Raw genomic sequence first — 20,782 nt, 5'->3', positions numbered from 1 at the left:
CCTGGGCGGTGGCACCGCCAGTCCACTGTCAGTGTCAGACACTGACAGGCGGTGGCACCGACGGCCTCGGAAACCCAAGAGAATTCAAAATTTGGAGCCCAAATTTGAATCCTCTTGGGGCCTATAAATACTCCTCATTTCTCAGCAGAGAACACAACCTTTTGAGAAGCTAGAAGTTGAGAAAAGCTTTAGGAAAAGTCTTGTTTTCAATAGCTTGAGTGTTCACCTCCCTTCTTTTCATTGAAATCTTTGTAAAAGGGTGAACCACTTGTAATAGGTTGTAAGAGGGGTGTAAGAAGGAGGTTGATCTTCGCCTAGTAAAGGAAGATCATTAGTGGATGCCGGTGGCCTCGACGGAAGAGGAATCAAAGGAGTGGATGTAGGTCACGATTGACCGAACCACTATAAACTATCTTCTCTGGTTTGCATTTACTTCCTGCTATTACCTTACTGCAAACCCCTTCAATAGCTTACTGCCTTCAAGTTAAAACACAATCGAAACGGTTTCAAACGAAACGTTGCTTTTATCGTACGAAGTTTCCGAAAGTGTTTAAATTGTCGAAAGTTTATCATACTTTACCGTTGCACTAATTCACCCCCCCCTCTTAGTGCCGCTTCGGTCCTAACAGAGGGGTCACCTAGGGCGTTTACCGTCGCCTTTATAATCCTTCTAGCTAGTTGTCATCCATCGGCTCTACAATTACTTCGGTCGCCTTCTTTGCTCTTCCTCGGTCTTTTAGTGGTCCTCCTCGGTTCTCGTTTTCTTATAGCTGTTCAGGTCGGTTGTGATGTCTCCTTCTTCCTCGTCTTCCTCTTCTTCGTCTCCCTCTTCGAGTAATTCTGGGGGAAGTGGCTCGTCATCGGGCAAAACTTCCCCATTGAACGAGAAGGCCGAGCGAGCCCTTAAAGTTTCGCAATCATTACATGACTTTGACTTTGTTGTGACCGAGGAGTTGCTCGGTCGCACCCGAGAGCGCTACAGCATCCCGAGCGACTACGAGCTTCATTCTCCCCGGCCAGGGCAGTGTGCCTATGATCCATTCCCAAACGGGTTTGGCTGGACATTGGACGCGTTAGAGGCGGGACTTTGATTCCCTTTACATCCTGTGATCGAGGCCTGCCTTGCTCGGTGGCGGATCTCGTCGTCGCAGATGGTGGCAAACTCGTGGCGCTATCTGGTTGCTTTCTTAGGGGAGTGTAGAGGGGCAGGGGTTGTCCCGAGCCACTCACTCTTCTTCTCTTGCTTCCGTCTTTCCAAAGGGGTAGGCGACTATTGGTTGTCGTCCCGGGGAGGTTTCTGGGTGAGTGGGGCTCCTTCCAACTCTAAGGGGTGCAAGAGTCGGTATTTTTTTATCAGCTGCAATCGGGGTTAGGGCGTCGACCTTCGATGGTCATCTCGGTCGATTGACAATTCTCTTCCGGGCTTGTCTAATGATGAGTGTGAGTAGCTCGGTCGCTTGAAGGAGGTCCTTCCCGGGCAATTCGATGGTCATCTCGGTCGATTGACAATTCTCTTCCGGGCTTGTCTAATGATGAGTGTGAGCAGCTCGGTCGCTTGAAGGAGGTCCTTCCCGGGCAATTAGGGACGTAATCGAGGAGTGACGGGTCAAAGCAGGGCTTAATTCGGCTCCTCGGGGTATGGTTTGAGCCCATTCTCCTACTTTACTCACAAGTTTGTCTTTTGCTGAATGATCCCGATCTTTCTTGGGTAGGAATGGTGAATTCGAAGGAGTTGAGAGGGATGCCTCGTGCTTCCTCAGCCCCTCGGTCTTCGGAGCCGGACCTGCCAGCCTTGGGGGATCAAGAGCGACCTTCGGGGTTGGCACTGATAAGCAAATAAGATTTTCTCAAGGCAGTTGAGGAAATCTCTAAGTAGTTGAGAAAAATCCTCCATGCTGATTGTGTATAACCTCCCTGTTGAGTGTGTATAAATAACTATAAGAGCTCACTATCAAAATAAACTAGACAATTACATCTTATACATTTCATAGTTTCTTCTACAATTTCTATCTTTCTATATTCTTCATTTAATTTTTATCAGGCACCCGAACAACCGCACAAGAAGTGTAAGGTCGTGACCCGCAAGAGACCTGCGCCGATCGCAACATAGGAGGCGTTTGGAGAGGCATGTCTGCAAACTTCAAAAAGCTATTTATGAACTTCGTCAAGCTCCAAGGGCTTGGTATAACGAGCTTGGCTCATTTTTGACCTCAATTGGCTTCATCAATTCCAAGTCTGATACCTCGTTATTCATTTGCCAACACAATGGAAGCATAATATATCTTTTAGTATATGTGGATGACATTATTGTCACAGGAAATAATCCTTTGAAGACTCAGGCATTTCTAAAGCACTTGGCCGATCGATTCTCCCTCAAAGATCTAGGAACTTTAAGCTACTTTTTGGGAGTGGAAGCAACATTTACATCTTCAGGTCTCTTCCTATCACAAAGAAAGTATATTCAAGATTTATTATCAAAGACAAACATGCAGGATGCGAAAGAGGTTACAACTCCTTTCTCTACCAATGAATCACTTAAATTATGTGATGGAAGTCCTGCTACAGATTCGACTCAATATCGACAAGTCCTTGGCTCCTTAAAGTACTTGGCTCTCACCCGTCCAGATATTTCATTTGCCGTCAATAAATTATCGCAATTCATGCATCGACCATCTACTACGCATTGGTCTGCAGTCAAACGAATTTTGCGGTATCTTAAAGGGACTCTTAATTATGGCATTTTTCTTCGCAAAAAACTTCACTCCATCTCCATGCCTTTGCTGATGTTGATTGAGCAGGGAACTTTGATAATAGAACATCTACGTCAGGATACATTATCTTCCTTGGAGCTACTCCAATCAGTTGGAGTTCTAAAAAATAAAAGACGGTTGCACGATCTACAACTGAAGCTGAATACCGTGCCATCGCCACCGCCGCTGCTGAACTCAATTGGGTCACAATCTGCTCAAAGAACTCAACGTCAACTCCACAGTTATTCCTTTGTGATAATATTGGAGCTACCTACTTATGTGCTAATCCAGTATTTCATTCCCGCATGAAACACATAGCCATTGACTTCCGCTTCGTGCAAGATCAAGTTGTCAGACATCAACTCCGTGTTTCTCATGTACATATAGCTGATCAACTAGCAAACTCACTCATAAAGCCTCTCGCCAACTTTTTTCATCTCATCGGTCCAAGATCGACATCCTTGATGGAAGCTCAATCTTACAGGGGCATGATAAGCAGATAAGATTTCCTCAAGGCAGTTGAGGAAATCTCTGAGCAATTGAGAAAAATCCTCCATACTGAATGTGTATAACCTCCCTACTGAGTGTGTATAAATAACTATCAAGAGCTCACTATCAAAATAAACTAGACAATTACATCTTATACATTTCATAGTTTCTTCTATAATTTCTATCGTTCTATATTCTTCGTTTAATTTTTATTAGGCACCCTAATAGCCGCACAAGAAGTCTAAGGTCTTGACCCGCAAGAGACCTACGCCGATCGTAACACAGGAGGCGTTTGGAGAGGCATGTCTGCAAACTTCAAAAAGCTATTTATGAACTTCGTCAAGCTCCAAGGGCTTGGTATAACGAGCTTGGCTCGTTTTTGACCTCAATTGGCTTCATCAATTCCAAGTTTGATACCTCGTTATTCATTTGCCAGTACAATGGAAGCATAATATATCTTTTAGTATATGTGGATGATATTATTGTCACAGGAAATGATCCTTTGAAGACTCAGGTATTTCTAAAGCACTTGGCCGATCGATTCTCTCTCAAAGATCTAGGAACTTTAAGCTACTTTTTGGGAGTGGAAGCAACATTTACATCTTCAGGTCTCTTCCTATCACAAAGAAAGTATATTCAAGATTTATTATCAAAGACAAACATGCAGGATGCGAAAGAGGTTACAACTCCTTTCTCTACCAATGAATCACTTAAATTATGTGATGGAGGTCCTGCTACAGATTTGACTCAATATCGACAAGTCCTTGGCTCCTTAAAGTACTTGGCTCTCACCCGTCTAGATATTTCATTTGCTGTCAATAAATTATCACAATTCATGCATCGACCATCTACTACGCATTGGTCTGCAGTCAAACGAATTTTGCGGTATCTTAAAGGGACTCTTAATTATGGCATTTTTCTTCGCAAAAAACTTCACTCCATCTCCATGCCTTTGCTGATGTTGATTAGGTAGGGAACTTTGATAATAGAACATCTATGTCAGGATACATTATCTTCCTTGGAGCTACTCCAATCAGTTGGAGTTCTAAAAAATAAAAGACGGTTGCACGATCTACAACTAAAGCTGAATACCGTGCCATCGCCACCGCCGCTGCTGAACTCAATTGGGTCACAATCTGCTCAAGGAACTCAACGTCATCTCCACAGTTATTCCTTTGTAATAATATTGGAGCTACCTTCTTATGTGCTAATCCAGTATTCCATTCCCGCATGAAACACATAGCCATTGACTTCCACTTCGTGCGAGATCAAGTTGTCAGACATCAACTCGCCAACTTTTTCCATCTCATCGGTCCAAGATCGACATCCTTGATGAAAGCTTGCAGGGGCATGATAAGTAGATAAGATTTCCTCAAGGCTAAATGTGTATAACCTTCCTGCTGAGTGTGTATAAATAACTATCAAGAGCTCCGTCTTCGTACTTGCACACAGGTCAGGTCGGTGGCTCGGCCTGACCTCTCCAACGATCAAGTTAGATGATGTCAAGAGGTATTTTTTGTGTGTCTTTTTTCTCCCCTGTTTACCGTTCAGGATGTGAGTGTATTTATAGGAAAGCTTATTGTTTCCTGATGTGCCCGCTTGCAGGGGGCGGGCTGGTAGCGTTTGACGCAGGTGTTGGCATGGCGTGAACGATCGAGCCCGAGCAGGATGTTTAATGTGCCTCGGTCAACGTTTCGATCCATTTGACCAGATGGTGTCGGGTCGATCGAGGTGTGAGGTGTCATTTGGGGCAGCTAACGTCAGCCCGAGTCTTGTCGCCATTATTATCCTCATCACTTGAGCAACATCTTTTGGAGACTCAACGCTTGCTGAAGGAGTCGCACGGGCAGGGTCATTCTATGGAGGGCGAGCTGTTGGACCTAGCACGGTCCTTGGAGGAGGCTTGAGCAAAGGCGACGAAGGTCAAGGAACCTCTTGCCGAGGAGACCCGAGCAGCTCCAAATAGGCACAAGAGACTAATAGAAGAATACAAAGAATCGCACGACTTCCTACTCGGGCTGCAGCGGTCGGGGCAGGTCAGCTACGAGTACGGGTACCGTGTTGCCCTGGCTCGGTTTCGAGCTCAATTTCCTGACTTGACGGTCGAGGAAGATCCTTTCATCGTCCTTCCTGCGGATGACAACGTAGAAATGCTGGATGAGGTCCCCTTTGATGATAGCATAGGTCTCCCCGAGGATTAAGGATCTCGTGCATTTTGTTTTGTTGATCGGCTTGTCGGGTGCTGCCGTTGTGTTGTTCTTTTTTTATTTTGTTGTGGGGACCGATCGGACGATGTAAATCCTTTTGTATGAATGAAGCTCCTTCTCCTTTTCTTTGTGTGTTTGCATTGGGAACTTATGTGCTTCTAAACGTAGAACTTTTTAGGTTTGACACATGCCAAGTTCTTGGCAACCGATCTCCTTCTTGCATTGTCAAGCGATAAGTTTCGTCTCTGACAATATCTGTCACCCTATAGGGACCTTCCTAGCTCGGGGCCAGTTTACCTTGGGGGAGGGTCGGGTTGCTGACTTTTGCTTTGTGCAGGACCAGGTTGCCCATCTTGATCGGTCATAGTTGTATCCTCCGGTTTTAGAGTCTAGCCACGGCTCTTTTGTAGGCCAACGTTCAGAAATGGGCGTTGGCTCTTCGTTCTTCAATGAAGTCGAGATTGGTTCGGAGCTCATCGTCCGACGTGCTTTCTTTGAAGTTTTCTATTCGTAGAGTCAAGAATACTACTTCGGGTGGGAGCACTACCTCGGTCCCAAATGCCAAGCTGAATGGTGATTCGCCGGTGGCGATCTTCGGGGTAGTTCGGGAGGCCCAGAGGATGCTCGGGAGTTCATCAACCCAAGTCCCCTTTGCGTTGGTGACCCTCCTCTTCAGCCCCCTTAGTATTGCTCTATTGGTCACCTCTACGAGCCCGTTAGTTTGGGGGTGAGCCACCAAGCTAAACCTTAGCTGAATCTCGTAATCTTGGCAAAACCCTTTGAGATTTTCGTTGTTGAATTAGGCTCCGTTGTCGGTGACGATGGCTCTCGAGATGCCAAACCGGGTGACGATGTTTTTCCAGACGAAACTTTGTACTTGTTTCTCGGTGATGGATGCCAAGGGCTCGGCTTCAACCCATTTGGTGAAGTAGTCAACCCCTGCGATGAAAGGCCTCGGGCGAGACGGGAGATGGTCCCAAGGCGGTTCCGGGAGGCGTAAGCTCGGGATCGTTGAATGAGCACCAGTAATGGCTCGGAGTTACAGTGGTGGCATTCCCTTCCAGGCTTGGAGCGGGTGGAAATTGTCCCCCTAGCCCGAAGGTCGAGAGAGGCAGGGGTGGCTCTTCTTCGGGACATTCTCCAAGGTGACTATGCTGGGGGCATCCTTGCGACATCGGGCAATCTTTCTAGCGCCAAAATGTTAGTGAACTTTACACTATGGTCGAGGAGTCAGCACGGTTTGGTTCGGCTACGGATGTCCAAGGAGATGCCTATGAAGATTCTCGGCTGGTCGAGCGAAGCGGGTCGTCGTATGCTTCCTCGTTGCTGGGACCTACACACAGGTCGAAGTCGAGGAGATGTTTTCCCGACCCAACCTCTCCGAATGTCAAGTTAGTGGAGTGAGATCTCACTCAAAGTCCTCTCTCGAATTCTCTGGGGAAAAAGCCCCCTCTAGCGTAGCCAGGTGGTTAGCTCTTATACCTGTGCACAAGGGTTGATCGTACAAGGTTTGTTTAATGGTTGTCAACCCCTGCAAGAGGTTAGCCCATACCTTCTGTGCGGTCGATGTCTACATTGGGGTGGCTTTGTACTTGGCGACGTCATCCTAAGTTCCCGGGGTCGGCTTTGCACATGGCGACGCCATCCCGAGTTCCTAGGGTCGGCTTTGTACCTGGCAACGCCGTCTCGAGTTCCTAGAGTCGACTTTGTACTTGTTGGCGCCGTTCCGAGTTCCTAGATCAGCTTTGTACTTGATGGTGCTATCACGGGTCCCTCGACTGGGGTTGTACCCGTCGACCCCTACCCAATCGTAGAAAGGAGACTGAGATGGTAGAGCCTGGTTGGTCAGGCTACCGTGGATGCTATCGTGACAGGTATATGCTAAAATATGTCCTATCAGTAATGATGCTGAATATAGTGTGATTGAGTCACCACTTCACATAATTTTTTTCTCCCCATGTAACATTAGTTCCATAATGCGTGAGCTCCTGTACTAACCCACAAATGAAGAGGAGCATGCTAGAACATAATCGAATTCCATCTACCAGCTTAGTAATTTAGATGCACTAGTGGCCAAGAATCCCTTGGGGTTGACATGATTGAATCAGGATACAACAGCTTGTTCGGAACAGAACAATTGATGAAGGCCAATCGATTCCACCAGAGGATAGTACAAATGTTTTTTCATTTCAAAGGAATGCAGATATTATTTTGATTTCAAATGATGAACTCCTAGATAGATCATGAAAGAATAAGACATCTTCGACAGAATAATCAACAGAACTATGTTATGACTCGAAAACAGAAGCACCAAATGAAGCTGCACGTATGCATACAAATTGAGCAGTCAAAATTCATGAAATCTGAATTCACTCAAGAAAAAGATGTTATAGATGAATATATCCAGAACTTTAATGAAGACAAACACAGTTGTCTCTCTTTTATATAGCTGAATCCTGGAAGGCAAAGGTATATATAATAAGGAAAATGGTAAAAGAATATTTAGCTTACTATGATGAAGCACAGAAATCCTATACTGCAACATCAAAACATCATAATCTACAGATACAGAAATCCTATGCTGAGAACTCATAGAAAAATATTCTGTATGGTTCTGATGAAAACTAGGGTTAGAGTGTTAAAGCTTTATGCTTGATGCAGTCAATAAAATATTTAAAGTTTCTACAAACACTAGATGCTACCAGAAAATCTCATCTTTGGGAACTGAAAAAATAAAAAGGCAAGAAAACCCTACCCTGGTGCTGCAAGACACCTGATGCAGAATGAACTTGGCAACTTGAATCATACACAATAAATAAACATGGATGTACAACCGACAGACAAAAAGGGCAAAAAAAGATGGAGAAACAAAGTAGTACAGAATGTTTTGCCAAAAGATTGCAACGGGCTACATGATCCATATGTAAAAAAAATATACAAGAACTTTGGCCCTAAGTGCATCATCATATCCTCTCTCTAAAGAAATTGCATACTTGCTGTGCATATACATCTATAGCATAAACCAAATTTATAGTTAGCAATTTTATCTCTATCATCATGCTACTAATCATTCAACATTACTAATTACACAAATTCAATCTTCTTTCCAAATCATCTAGAAACACAGTGCAAACCCTTGCACACTGCCAACCAAACAACAGACGAGATCAAACAAAGGATAACACCCGTAGCAATAATAATCTTTACCTGACGCCACCATAAATCACGTCCTACCAATTGTGGCCTGCTCGAGCTTAAGCTCCTCTGCAGGGGCGTTGGCACCGTCGTCACGTCCACCTTTACATTCTTATTATCTCCGACAACACTACCATAATGCTCGTCATTCCTTTGCAGTGTTTCCTTCGTGGAAGTCGAGGCTTCATCAGAGACATTCCCCTCACAATTCTCCTCGACCAAAAGCCAGGATTGGTGGATGTTCTCCGGTGATGCGATCAAATCCTCGATGACTCTAACCAGTTCGTCTTGGAGGCCATCCTCGGGGGCCTTCAGGAAGGCATCCCTTATGTTCTCCAGGAACTGGAGCACTGCCAAGTTGCAGACGCCAAGGTCGAGGATGGCGAGATAAGTATAGCCATCCGCCATCAAGAACCCAACGGTCCTCACGCCGGTCGTGTGGAAGTACCAAGCGTGGAAAGCCGGGGCGTTCTCGAGGCATTCGGCGGCCAAGATCTCCAGCTCCGGGCCTCCGCTGTTGTAAGAACACATTGCTCTGTTCCCTTGGGCGACGCAGCAGTAGACCGTGTTATGGACCGGCGGACTCATCCGAGATCTCCTCCGCCTCTATGACTTGTGCCTCTATGCCTTGTGAATTGGATGAAACAAATTCGCCCTCGCTTCTAATGTCGAAACGAAGAATTGGACAAAACTATGTATCCCAAGAACAAGTCTTGATCTTAGGGTCTTGGGTTTGTGCCCACGGACAATCTCAAACGATTCCTAGGGGATCTCAAACCAGGGATTGAAGACGATACCCCCAAATCTAGCAATTCCTCGATATGAATTTCGTTCGAGGACCAAAAATTGCGACTGAAGAACGATTTTTTCCTTCTTTCGCCTCCGGAACAAATTGGAGAGAAAAGAAAACGCCCTCTTAACTCCCGAATCTAATCTAATGCACTTCCAAATGCAGGTTCCTGAACAGAGAGACAGAGATGCAGTGAAGAGTGGTACCAAGAACAGGTGATCGATTGCCTGGTAGCACACGTTGACGTTGGGACTTGACTTCGATCACCACCCAAACGTCCACCTCGCGCCATTTCCAAGAGCTCGATAGAGACTGCTTTCACGTGGATGCCTTCTATAGGCGGCGAGGCGCACTCGCAGCACTTCTCCTATCCGTGTCTGTTTCACCCGCGCAGTTACCTGCCTCGTGATTCGTGGTGTCGGGCGACCCCACACCGTTCCGGGACCAACCAGGCAGCTAGGTCAGCAGGTAAGCAATTAAAGAAAGAGATCCAAATTGATGGTTGAGCGATGGATTAAACCTCTGATTGACTCACTCTTCTTCAATAGACTAGCAATGAATGCATTGACCGGCCAGCCACTTGAACCTGTCAAAGCCGTTCGTTGGGTCAATCAAGACAAGATTAGAAGTACTTCCTTTGTGTCAATGTTTTGATCTTCAACTTGTTTGTAAAGTGAAATAGACACGAGGAAAGCTTACGTGAGTTGATTAATAAGACAGTAAAATTTTGTCAAAATGTCAAATCAAGTGACATATACATGAGGAAAGCTTACATGACTCTTGATGAAAAGATAGTGTAAAATGTACAGTTAGGCCCAACTCTTTTGTCTTTCCACCATTCCATTTGAACATTTCATCAAGCAGGCTGTTAGCAAAGGGAAAAGGGAAAGCATCCTGAGCTTCTTGTTGCTGCTGTAGCTTGATATGTCAATGTTGTTGGCAAATTGATTCTGGTCTAAGAGCAACAGAACCACACAAGGCACAAAATACCTGCTCAATCTGTTGAACATCAATCAATTTTGTGAGAAAAGCAGCAAGACAGTTGAAAATGTCAAAACACCATGTACAGTTCAAAGACATGTAGTTGGCCAACTTAATCAACCAGCAATGAGGATATTATTTGGTTGCAATAGGCACATATATCTTTAAGTTCTCTGATGATGTGACTTTAATGGCTCTCCTCAAACTTCCAAATCTATTTGACAATGTTACCAAGAATTATATCTCCTTTTTCTCTATGAAATCAACATACAGATAAGGAACACTAAAATGCTTTAGCTTTTCTTGTATGCTGTAGAAAACCTTCTTAACATGTTTTAGGTCCTTCCTGTCTTTATACTGACAAAGAATGTGTTATTTATATACACCCAAATTAATCTTATTTTTTTCAGAGGAATAAATTATGTCATAATTCTTCTGGTCTAATTCCTTGGATTAAAACATAAGAAACCAGGTACGAAGCAAGTAATAAATTTATGATTATTTCTTTTGCAAACAATATTTCTTTGGAAGAGTAGACAACAGTCATGAAGTGACCACATGAAACCAGTGAAAATCCCAAGCAAGTCTAATGCAATCAATGCATGAGAAGGAACGATCAACAAGAAGATGGGAAGTGGAACAGTCACCTGTTATGAGATTATATAAATTCTAACCAGTCTTTTTTCTTTTTCTGCCCTAGTGAGCTTTGACATATCTCAACATGTTCATTTTACCTCAACATTTCCATCATGTTCCACTTTTCTTCTAACCACAGTGATCTCAACAACATGCTCTCTCCAATCTTACAATAGATATAAAGCTTAATATCCTCTTGAAACCTCAAGCAGTGAATATAGTCATTTGAAAGCAAAACCTACACCATAAAGCAAAACCACCAAATGCCCAACCATTTCCTGTGAATTGAAGTGGCAGCTACAATCCTAATAACCCCACGTCTCCATAACCTCCATGAGATAGATACCTCAAGTTCCTTCAGTGCATTACCTGAGAAGTTCATTTTAGTCTCCTACAAAAGCTTCTCCATTAACTAGCAATCCTCGAATAAACACATCTAAACTCATTACAATTATCATTTAAAATGATCAAATACTGCACTTGAAAAGCTGAAGTAATTTGAACCTCTATAACATTTCCATCGAATCTCTGCCGACCACTATTTCTAGTTCCTACAAATGAAAAATCTACTCGGTTTTCACTCACAGCAATGCCTTCAAATTGATATGGCGACCGCAAGCATGGGTGGAGACCCGGAGTACGAATTTGGCGACACAGCAGGCTCCAGGAATAGCCGGAAGTACTGTCCTGTTGAATCGAGAAAGCATAAGAGAGGCAGAGGATCTTGAATCAAAAAAGCAGACGAGAGGGGTCGAGGTTGAGGAAGGCGAAGCGAACCAGTTCCAGATGCCGATCTTGAAGGCATCGGAGAGCGGCGATAGTAGCAGCGAAAGAAAAGAGGATCTTGAATCGAGAAAATAAGAGGCAAGCGGCCGAGAGAGGGGAGGGAACAAGTATAATACATTAATTGCTGCTATAAAGAAAAGGATCATCAAATTAGCTTAGGAAAAAAAGGTCCCACCGGGATTCGAACCCAGGTCGCCAGATTCAAAGTCTGGAGTGCTAACCACTACACCATGGAACCCAATTGTGTCTTTCATTTTACAAAATTATATATATAATTAATAGTAAAAGAAAAGGTTACCTCGAGCTCAAATTAAACCCAATAAAAAATATTCGAGTACAATTCCGACGAAATATGGATATTTTAAGGAAATTCAACCCACGATTATTCCTAAACAAATATAAAAAATCAGACTAAATTAAAGTTATGTTCAAAAAAATATTAGGAAGAAAACCTCTTTATCGAGAATCTCAATAATTACATGACATATCAAATGTAAAAGTCGATGTATGTAATTTTAAGTTTTTTCTCTGGAGAAAATAATTTTTTAATATTATAATAGATTTTGATTATATGATATGGAGAAGGGTTAAGAGTCAACCAAGATGCACTTTCTAATGTCTTAGGTTAAGTGCCAAAGAAACAAAAAAAAAAAAAAGTCGGAGACCCTTTAGGAGCAGTATTAGATTTCTTTTGATGTCTTTTGATGTTTATATTTATATACACCTAAAGGATTGGATCAATGTGTTTAGTCAAATAATACTTAATTGTCAAAAATATATGAGGATCTTTTTATAGTACATTATCCAGGAATGATGATACACATTATTCAGCCAATAATAAGATGGTAAAATTATGTGTCAAATTTAGAGATACAGGATAATGATTTACTAAATCAACTTTGCAATCAGTAACAGGTCAGCCTCATAAACTTGAATCATCTGAGATGAGCGGAGATGATGTATCGCTATACGAGGATAACAAGTCAACGATAGCTTACCTGTCATATCTCCCTTTAACAAAAGCTTAAAGGGATTTTTTTTTCGTTTTTTTTGCCCTAGAAGAATTATCTTGTGAAATTAGAAAGTGGGCAATTGCTTATCTTATAAAATACATATTTAATAGCACTATATATATACATACACGCTAACGAAGTTTGAACAATCTTATTCTGTGCAATAAAAATGCAGGTCGTAGATCATTCATGTTTGCTTCATTCAAGCTATTCTTACAAATATAGCAATCAGCTTCAATTATCTCAAATAAACTTGATGAATATGATGAGAATTGATATTATAATATATGACTATAAATTTAATATTATATATAAATAGGCTAATTGCATGTAGTTAGTTATCTTCAGCATTCTATATTTTAAAAAATTTCATTAACATCTATATAGTTACAAAAGTGAAACATTTAGATCAATTTATTTTGATGACATCAATTTTACTAATAAAAATATAAAATAAAAGATAAAATAATAATTTTAATATTTTAATTGAGGATGATGGATTCTCACGGACAAACTTCAAAACAAGATGTTTGATGTAATGCTTATGTATGTCCGTATCTTTTAGTATGTTTATGCTTTGCACAGCATGTAGAGGGATGACCAAAGGCTTAATAGTCCCATTTTAATTGGGTTTGGTGGCCGCTTTAGGCTTGTAAATAAAGGTTGTGTCATGTGGATACTTGTGAGAGATTTTCAGTTTGTAGTAGACTATTTTGACCCTTTGTTGTGCAACTATTCAGAGCTTGTAAAGTCGGTTTATAATTTTGCATTGTCTTTGAAGTGTTTTTGAAAATGTTTACTTGTGGATCCCGAGTGAGGCGTTTTCTTTAACCCGTTTTCTCTTTTGTGGGTCCTAAGGGACCATGGAAGGCTTCGAGGAGGCTGACCTTTGCGGACGAACACGTAAGGGTGTCGCACGACTTAGGCAAAACCAACTAAGTCCGTGACAGATAGTATCAGAGCGGGACAAGCACTCATAGAAACACTTGGCATGCAAACGTGGGGGACTTAGCGGGGCTGCGTTGAGGGCAGTCAGCACATGTGCGACCGTTTGGGTGAAAACGAGTATGAATATATAGGGAAAAAAGTTGCTCAGAGGAGCAGGCATCTGAGATTGACATTCAAAGGAATGGCCAACCCTTCGCGCAAGAGGCACCATGAGAACAAACAAGCTTGGAAGAATACGGAGCATACAAAAGTTTGGATGGTTGAGTTTAAGTTACGACTTAACGTTGACAACTATACTTGATGGTGCTCAAGGCAAGCGAGGCGCTTGGTAAAGGATGAGACCATGCAAGGTGGAATAAGTTGCTCAGGGACCGAAAGAGTTATGCAAAGTTCACAGAGGTGAGGGGAATTGCTAACTCGAAGAATTCGGTACTCATGCATAGGCTTGTATGTGGACGATGGAATGTTCGTGACCATCCCAAGGTGACCGAAACTCGGCGCCATGGAGCATTGAAACTTTCTCTTCATCATGTAAAGGATACGTCCATAGGAGGCTGAAGTGTGCAGTGAGTTCAGCATGTTGCTAGGCCTTGAGTGGTGCAGTGGGGGCTGTATTGATGTGGAATCGCAATCTAGCAAGTGCGTTTGCAGGAGGCAGAATAATGCACAGTTTGTTCAGCAAATCGAAGTAGTCCAAGGGGCTGGTGGTCTCCGAAATGAAGAGAGATGTTGCTCTAATGGGATAGATATCCAGGAGGGATAAGTCCTAACTCTCCCGAGGGAGAATCATGTGCAACAGACTACACATATTGAGGAGGAGTCCCTCAATAAACAACTCCACGAAGCTCAATGGACAGAGCGAGCGACGAGGAGTCATTGCATGATCTCGCTTGAGAGAATGCGTTGGTGAATACATTGCAAGATCAAGTGAGGGAGCAACCCAAAGCAATACAAATAAAGGCACACTTAGATTCGATATGGAGATCGGACTCAAGAGAGGGTTGACCCGTGGAATGGTGGGCGCGAGGGCCACCATCAACTTAATGCAAAAATGAGGAGTGAAGAAACTTGGGTGTAACTTGGCGAAGTACCCAAGCCGCATGAAGGGAGCCAACATAGAAGTTGGAAGATGGAGCGGAGGTACAGTGCTTTCCTTGGATAGAGGTCAAGGACATTAACTCTTGCAGAGGCAAGAGCAAGATCATGTTGTTCCATGGGTCCTTCATTCTGATAAAGCAGACTCATCTTGTATGGTGCCAAAGACGAAGAGAGCTTCTGGGCACATGCACCTTATCTCGGAGAAGCATTTGATGGAGGAACTAAGGCGACTCAATTTGCGGAGACGAAGTTAGGTTTAGAAGGCCTTGGCACGGGGCAAGAGGATACAAAGGCGGGTACTCTTGAAGGATATGCCATAGTATTGTCATTCAAGTTGCCATGAAGGAAGTGGTGCGTAGTGAAAATTATGCTGGTAGGGGTAGAGGCCCAAGATCCAGACAATGGTGCACCATTTTCAGCGAAGTCGGTGGACTTTGGGAGCTACTAGGTGAGGGACTGTCCTAAAGTGGTGCTTCATCTAGGTGTGACCCAAGAGCAGGTGGATGAAGGTTGATTGCCAAATGAGCAAACAAAATCGAAGGTGAAAATGACCCTGCGATGTATTGGCAAAGGCCACACATGGAGGGATCACAATTCGAGTTCATCCCACAAAGATCAGAATGCAATAGAGATGTCACTAGGAGGCAACATGGTGTAGTGGATCGTGGTGGAACAGTTCGTGGTAATACGATACACACGACATAGTCCCGTGAGGGACTAGATCATATGGAGGTATGATCAGGAGCTATTGGAAGCTCCACTTTGGTGAACAACACGACGACAAGAAGGGCTATGGATTCAAGAAGTGAAGGGCATGGTACCACAGAGGTGGGTCTTCCATGCATGCACCGAATTTTGTATCGGATGAAAGCCTTGGTCATCAATATATAAGGGCTGTGTTCCACCAAGGGAAAAGTTCGAATACAAATACTAGTGAGTCCCATGGGAGGGACTTGATCATGTAAAGGTATGATCGAAGCAGTTGGAGAGTTGGACTGCTCCAGAGCCTATATTCACTTAGGGAGCTCGGCAAGTTAGAGCACAAGGTCAAGTAAGCGAACGTTGCTACCAAGGAAGCTAAGGAGAACAGAATCGGTGCAAACCCTATAATGTGATGGTAGAGACCATGCATGGGAGTTATAGTTTGTCTTTCCATTGACCAAAGGGAGCTGCTTAGATAACACAGAGGTGTTGAAGCAGAAGGTCGAAAGCGGTGAGTAAGCGACGACGAGTCCAGAGGGACTTAGCTAGCCAAAATCAAGCATAAGTTAGAATGGAGGTGGACTCGGAGGAGTGCCATAGAGACATATCTATTGATCGTGAAGAAAAGGGATGTAAATGCGAGGTGACGGATAGTAGGCCTATGGGCATGGCAGCGTCATAGTACCGCAGAGGTGGGACTTCCGTGAAAGTGATTGATCCCTTGCTCTCATGGAGAGAGAGCGCTTGATTGTGAAAGGAGCCGAGGAGGTGGAGCATGCAGAGGCAAACTCCAAGTGCCGAGTTAAGGCTGAAGGGCAGAGGCCAAGGAACTTCGTAAGACTAGTGTTAATGAGCTTCTTATCAAGATAGCCGAAAGTGAAGGACTTCGGGTCATGCAAGAGTACACGACCAAGGAATGAAGCAGGTAGTACGCGGTGTTGTACCTTTGCTACTCAATGGAGCAGGCGGCTAGGTTGATGGAGAAGACGGTACAATCCCAGAGGTGACCAAATCTATTAGAGAATTACTCTAAGTTGGGATAAAAACTTCCTGCATTCCAGAAGTTCGATGGCATTGAGAAGCTAAATCACAGTAACTAACTCAACGCAAGAAGTGCAAACACTTCAAGTGCTTTAGAAGTGTGAGCAAAGAGCAGGCGAAAGCTAGTAACCAGCTCGATTTATGGAGTGCAACCTCAAGGAGGCAGGCGAAGTCAAGTAACCTTGACCTTCTCAACTTTTAAGAGAATGGGTGAAACCGAGTACCCCAATTCTCTTCTCTATCCAATAGAGGAGCTCTACACAGGTTCAAAGACCCTTTAAAGATAATAGAAGATAATAGTTGTCAAATCCTTACTAACGGTGATAAGTGCTACTGAGAGTAGATTGTCCGCTTCATTTCCCAACGAAATACCAATCAAAAGTGGAAGTAATGCAAATCTACTTGAAAGTGACAACTAAGTGAAAGAAGAGTCAATGAGCAAATTTTGTGGAGGAATGACCCAAAACTTCAAAAGTTTACGAGACGATGCTCGTTAAAGCTCCAATAAGCATCCACCCAGTTCAAGCAGTATGTGATATTTGAGAGACTGGCGTATAGTAAGGATGGTCTTTTTCTTCATCTAGATGATCCGTAGTAACCAACAGGGATCAACACAACTCAGCAAACCCTACACTAGAGTTAGAGTCATTGGCGAGTTGAAGCAACATGGCGGATCAAAGATTTGACTACTCAAAAATAGCAGTGGAGAGCAGTTGGGAGCTAAAAGGCGCATTGCAACTAGAGCAGAAGATTGAAAACTCAACAAAAGCGAGGAGTTGCAGTGTCGGCAAAGGCTTCGACAAGGACGTCGAAGGAATAAGTGGGGGAAAATGTCATGGACAAACTTCTAAACTGGAAGTTTGATATAATATTTATGTATGTCCATGTATTTTGGTATGTTCATGCTTTGCACAACATGTAGAGGGACGGTCGAAGGCTTAATAATCCCATTTTAGTTGGGTTTGGTGGTCGTTTTAGGCTTATAAATAAAGGTTGTGTCATGTGGATACTTGTGAGAGATTTTCGGTTTATAATATACCATTTTGACCCTTTGTTGTGCAACTGTTCAGAGCTTGTAAAGTCTGTTTGTAATTTTGCATTATCTATGAAGTGTTTACGGAAATGTTTACTTATGGATCCCGAGTGAGGCGTTTTCTTTAACCCATTTTCTCTTTTATGGGTCCTAAGGGACCATGGGAGGCTTTGGGGAGGCTGATCTTTGTGGACGGACACGCAAGGGTGCCGCACGACTTAAGCAAATCCAACTAAATCCGTGACACGACGGTGATATTGTTGGATCCGCGAGTGACTGTTATGGATGAAAACGACGATGGTAAGAGATGATGGACACTCTGTATCTATATCGATTTGGACACAATTATCGAAGAGCCCTTTTGTCATTTTGTATTTGTATTGGCATCAATGCATGTGATGGTGGTCGCTGTGACATTTATGGCAAAGATGATGATCGCCTCATTGTTGACCAATTGGATGGATTGCTCAATCCGAAACTGGAGTTGCTAGAGCTCTTGTTGCTCTCCCTGATGTCATGTCAATTCTAACATGGGCATGAAAAAGGAGAGATGGAGGACTAAAATGAAGGGAAGCTTTGAAAGTTTAACAAGTGTGTGATTGTCGAGCTCCTAATGGATGTATGTGATGATGGTAGAAAAATATGTGTCTCCAAATTTGATGCTGAATATATCGTCAAACTCGTTATCAACGCAGTTGTCGAGTGTCCCTCATCTCTCGTAGTTGCTTTTCTTATAATAACAATCACTCGTGGCCCCTAATAGTATCATCGTTTGTCACCATCAATATCATTTATCACTACGAATTGAAACATTAAATATCTTTTTATCTTTTATTTTTATGTTTCGGTCAGTAAAATTAATGATGTTAGGATAAATGAACCTAAATATTTTACTTTCGTATTAATATAATTTTTAAAATATAAAAATTAAGATGTAACTAACTAACTAGTAATATTAATATTAATATGTAATTAACCTTAAAAAAACTAATGTAGCAGAATTCCAGTCTTCGGTTCCACGTAATCAATCATACACAATTCAGATCGAACAGCTCGCGTCTCGGTAACATTGTGCGAGGAAGATTGGTCTGGGACGACCAGGGATGACTAAGTTCCTCTTGGAAACCAATGATGAGTTTTCAATCGAATACGATGAGCCCGATGAAGGCTGAAGCGGAGATGACGTGGCGAAAACGGTGATGCTGGTGTTCGCGCTGCTGCTGGTGACAGCCGCCAAGCCACCATCTGCGGCCTTCGGAGCCGGAGGCCTGTCTATGGCCAAAACCCCTTCCAGCATCTGAACAACCTTCCTCATCGACGGTCTCAGCGAGGGCTGCTCCTGGATGCACTTCGTACCCGCACACGGTCTCTTGATGTTTCCCTTCTCCAGCTCTTCGTACCCGCACACCGAGAACTTCTTCCGGCCAGTGTCATCCGAAACATCGAAGTTGCGCTGCCCGCTCACGATCTCCAGCAACACCATTCCGAAGCTGTACACATCCGACTTGGATGTGATCGGGAGATTCGCAAGCCATTCGGAGCCACTTATGTAAAATGTTTTCTAAAAAAAAAAAAATCTTAAAATTCCATTCTGATATCAGAGCCAGGTTTCGATCCTGGGACCTGTGGGTTATGGGCCCACCACGCTTCCGCTGCGCCACTCTGATTGTTATTTTTATTTGTCATATACTTTATTTAGAGAATTCTGGCGGACAAGTCTAAATAACAGATGCAATGTCCGGAAACGCACAAATCATTGAGCCTATGAACAAACTGGTTAGGAGGGCTGTGTATGCGTGTGTGAATATAACATCTAAATAGGAGACCCAAAAAAAAAGAAAACTGTCAATATAACAAGACATAAAACATATAATGACTTTTATATAAGTTAGACATGGAGAGAAGTATACATTTCAATTTGCTAAGGCTATAAAATGAAAGAGCAACGATTAGGTAATATCAGATACATAACAAAATTAAGGAAAGATGGAGAAATTAAGTTTCTAAAATATATAGTGAAAATTTGACAAATAACTTAGACCTAAAAATTGATAACAGTGGTAGGTTTAGTAATCATGGATTGGTTCCTGAAAGAGTTTAGAAAATCAAGGAATAATTTGATTGATTAGTTTCCTTTTTGTAAAAATAATATTTAGAAAAATACCTAATAAATATTTGAAGAACTTTCAATTGATAAAAAATAAGGATGATATCTAAAACTATTCTAATTATACTGGAATTGAGATTGTAAACCACACTATGAAATCCTCATAATCCGACTAAAAGCCGCATTTGGTGTAAAGCAAATACTTTTAAAAATAAATTTAGTTTTTTATCCTAAAGATTAATAATTGATGTTATTCATTAAGCTAATTAATGAAAATATACAAACATAGAAGAAGAAAGATACGCATATCATTTTATTGATTTAATAAAGATAGACATATAATTTTTAGTGATTACGACGAGCTTCGTAGAAAAAAAGATAAAAAAATGCATGTCCAGAGGTTTCCACTAATGTATTAGTGGGATTTGAGAAGAGCCAATATATATAGTCTTATTTTTAAGTATTTAAAAATATTGTTCCTTGAATGTTAGTTTCTCAAGTTACAATGAAGCAATCTTATCATTAGAAAAAAATATATCTATTAATTATATTAGTGTTATATAAAATATGTTTGATAGTTTAGACGTTAATAGTAAAACTATATACAATGTATTTAATGAGTTTTCTATTAATATATGACCATATTAATAGCCCATATTAAGTCCTCATATCTTTACATTGGTAATGGATGATTTTACTAAAGAATATATAGGTTAAACCTCCTTGATGTATTTTATTTATTGGTAATATTATTTTAGTAGATGAGTTTAAATAAAATTAGTTCTAAACTTTAGTTGCGGAGACAAGTCTTGAAAATTAAAAACATCTTAAATCAAGCAAGACTAAAATTGAACATATAAGATGTAATTTTATGATAAGATCCTAGGGTTTTATTACGATAGAAAGGGGAGAAAAGGAAATGATCACTTCGAGGGGATCGACCTCCTAGGGTTTGTCAAAAGACTGAATAATATTTCATTACTTGCCAAAAAGAAACAATTACATC

The 20,782-nt window shown here is 42.2% G+C and overlaps 1 protein-coding gene, 1 long non-coding RNA gene and 1 other non-coding gene across 3 annotated transcripts; all 3 read right to left on the bottom strand.

Moving 5' to 3' along the window:
- Positions 1-10,116: 10,116 nt before the first annotated feature.
- Positions 10,117-11,920, bottom strand: LOC135627475 (uncharacterized). The gene is made up of 3 exons (XR_010492622.1): positions 11,826-11,920; positions 11,634-11,735; positions 10,117-10,430 (listed from the first exon to the last, which is right to left on the bottom strand). It is a non-coding gene; the product is annotated as an uncharacterized LOC135627475 (long non-coding RNA).
- An 80-nt stretch (positions 11,921-12,000) lies between these two features.
- TRNAQ-UUG (transfer RNA glutamine (anticodon UUG)) lies at positions 12,001-12,072 on the bottom strand. The gene has a single exon. It is a non-coding gene; the product is annotated as a tRNA-Gln (tRNA).
- Positions 12,073-18,708: 6,636 nt separating this feature from the next.
- On the bottom strand, positions 18,709-19,152 carry LOC135627555 (G-type lectin S-receptor-like serine/threonine-protein kinase At1g34300). Its single transcript, XM_065133677.1, has one exon. The coding sequence runs from the start codon at positions 19,150-19,152 to the stop codon at positions 18,709-18,711; it is 444 nt and encodes a 147-aa protein (XP_064989749.1).
- Positions 19,153-20,782: the final 1,630 nt, after the last annotated feature.

This window comes from Musa acuminata, chromosome BXJ2-11 (assembly GCF_036884655.1).
Source record: "Musa acuminata AAA Group cultivar baxijiao chromosome BXJ2-11, Cavendish_Baxijiao_AAA, whole genome shotgun sequence".
NCBI lineage: Eukaryota > Viridiplantae > Streptophyta > Magnoliopsida > Zingiberales > Musaceae > Musa > Musa acuminata.
The sequence above is the reverse complement of the archived record's forward strand: the minus strand, read 5'-3'. Positions and strand labels throughout refer to the sequence as shown.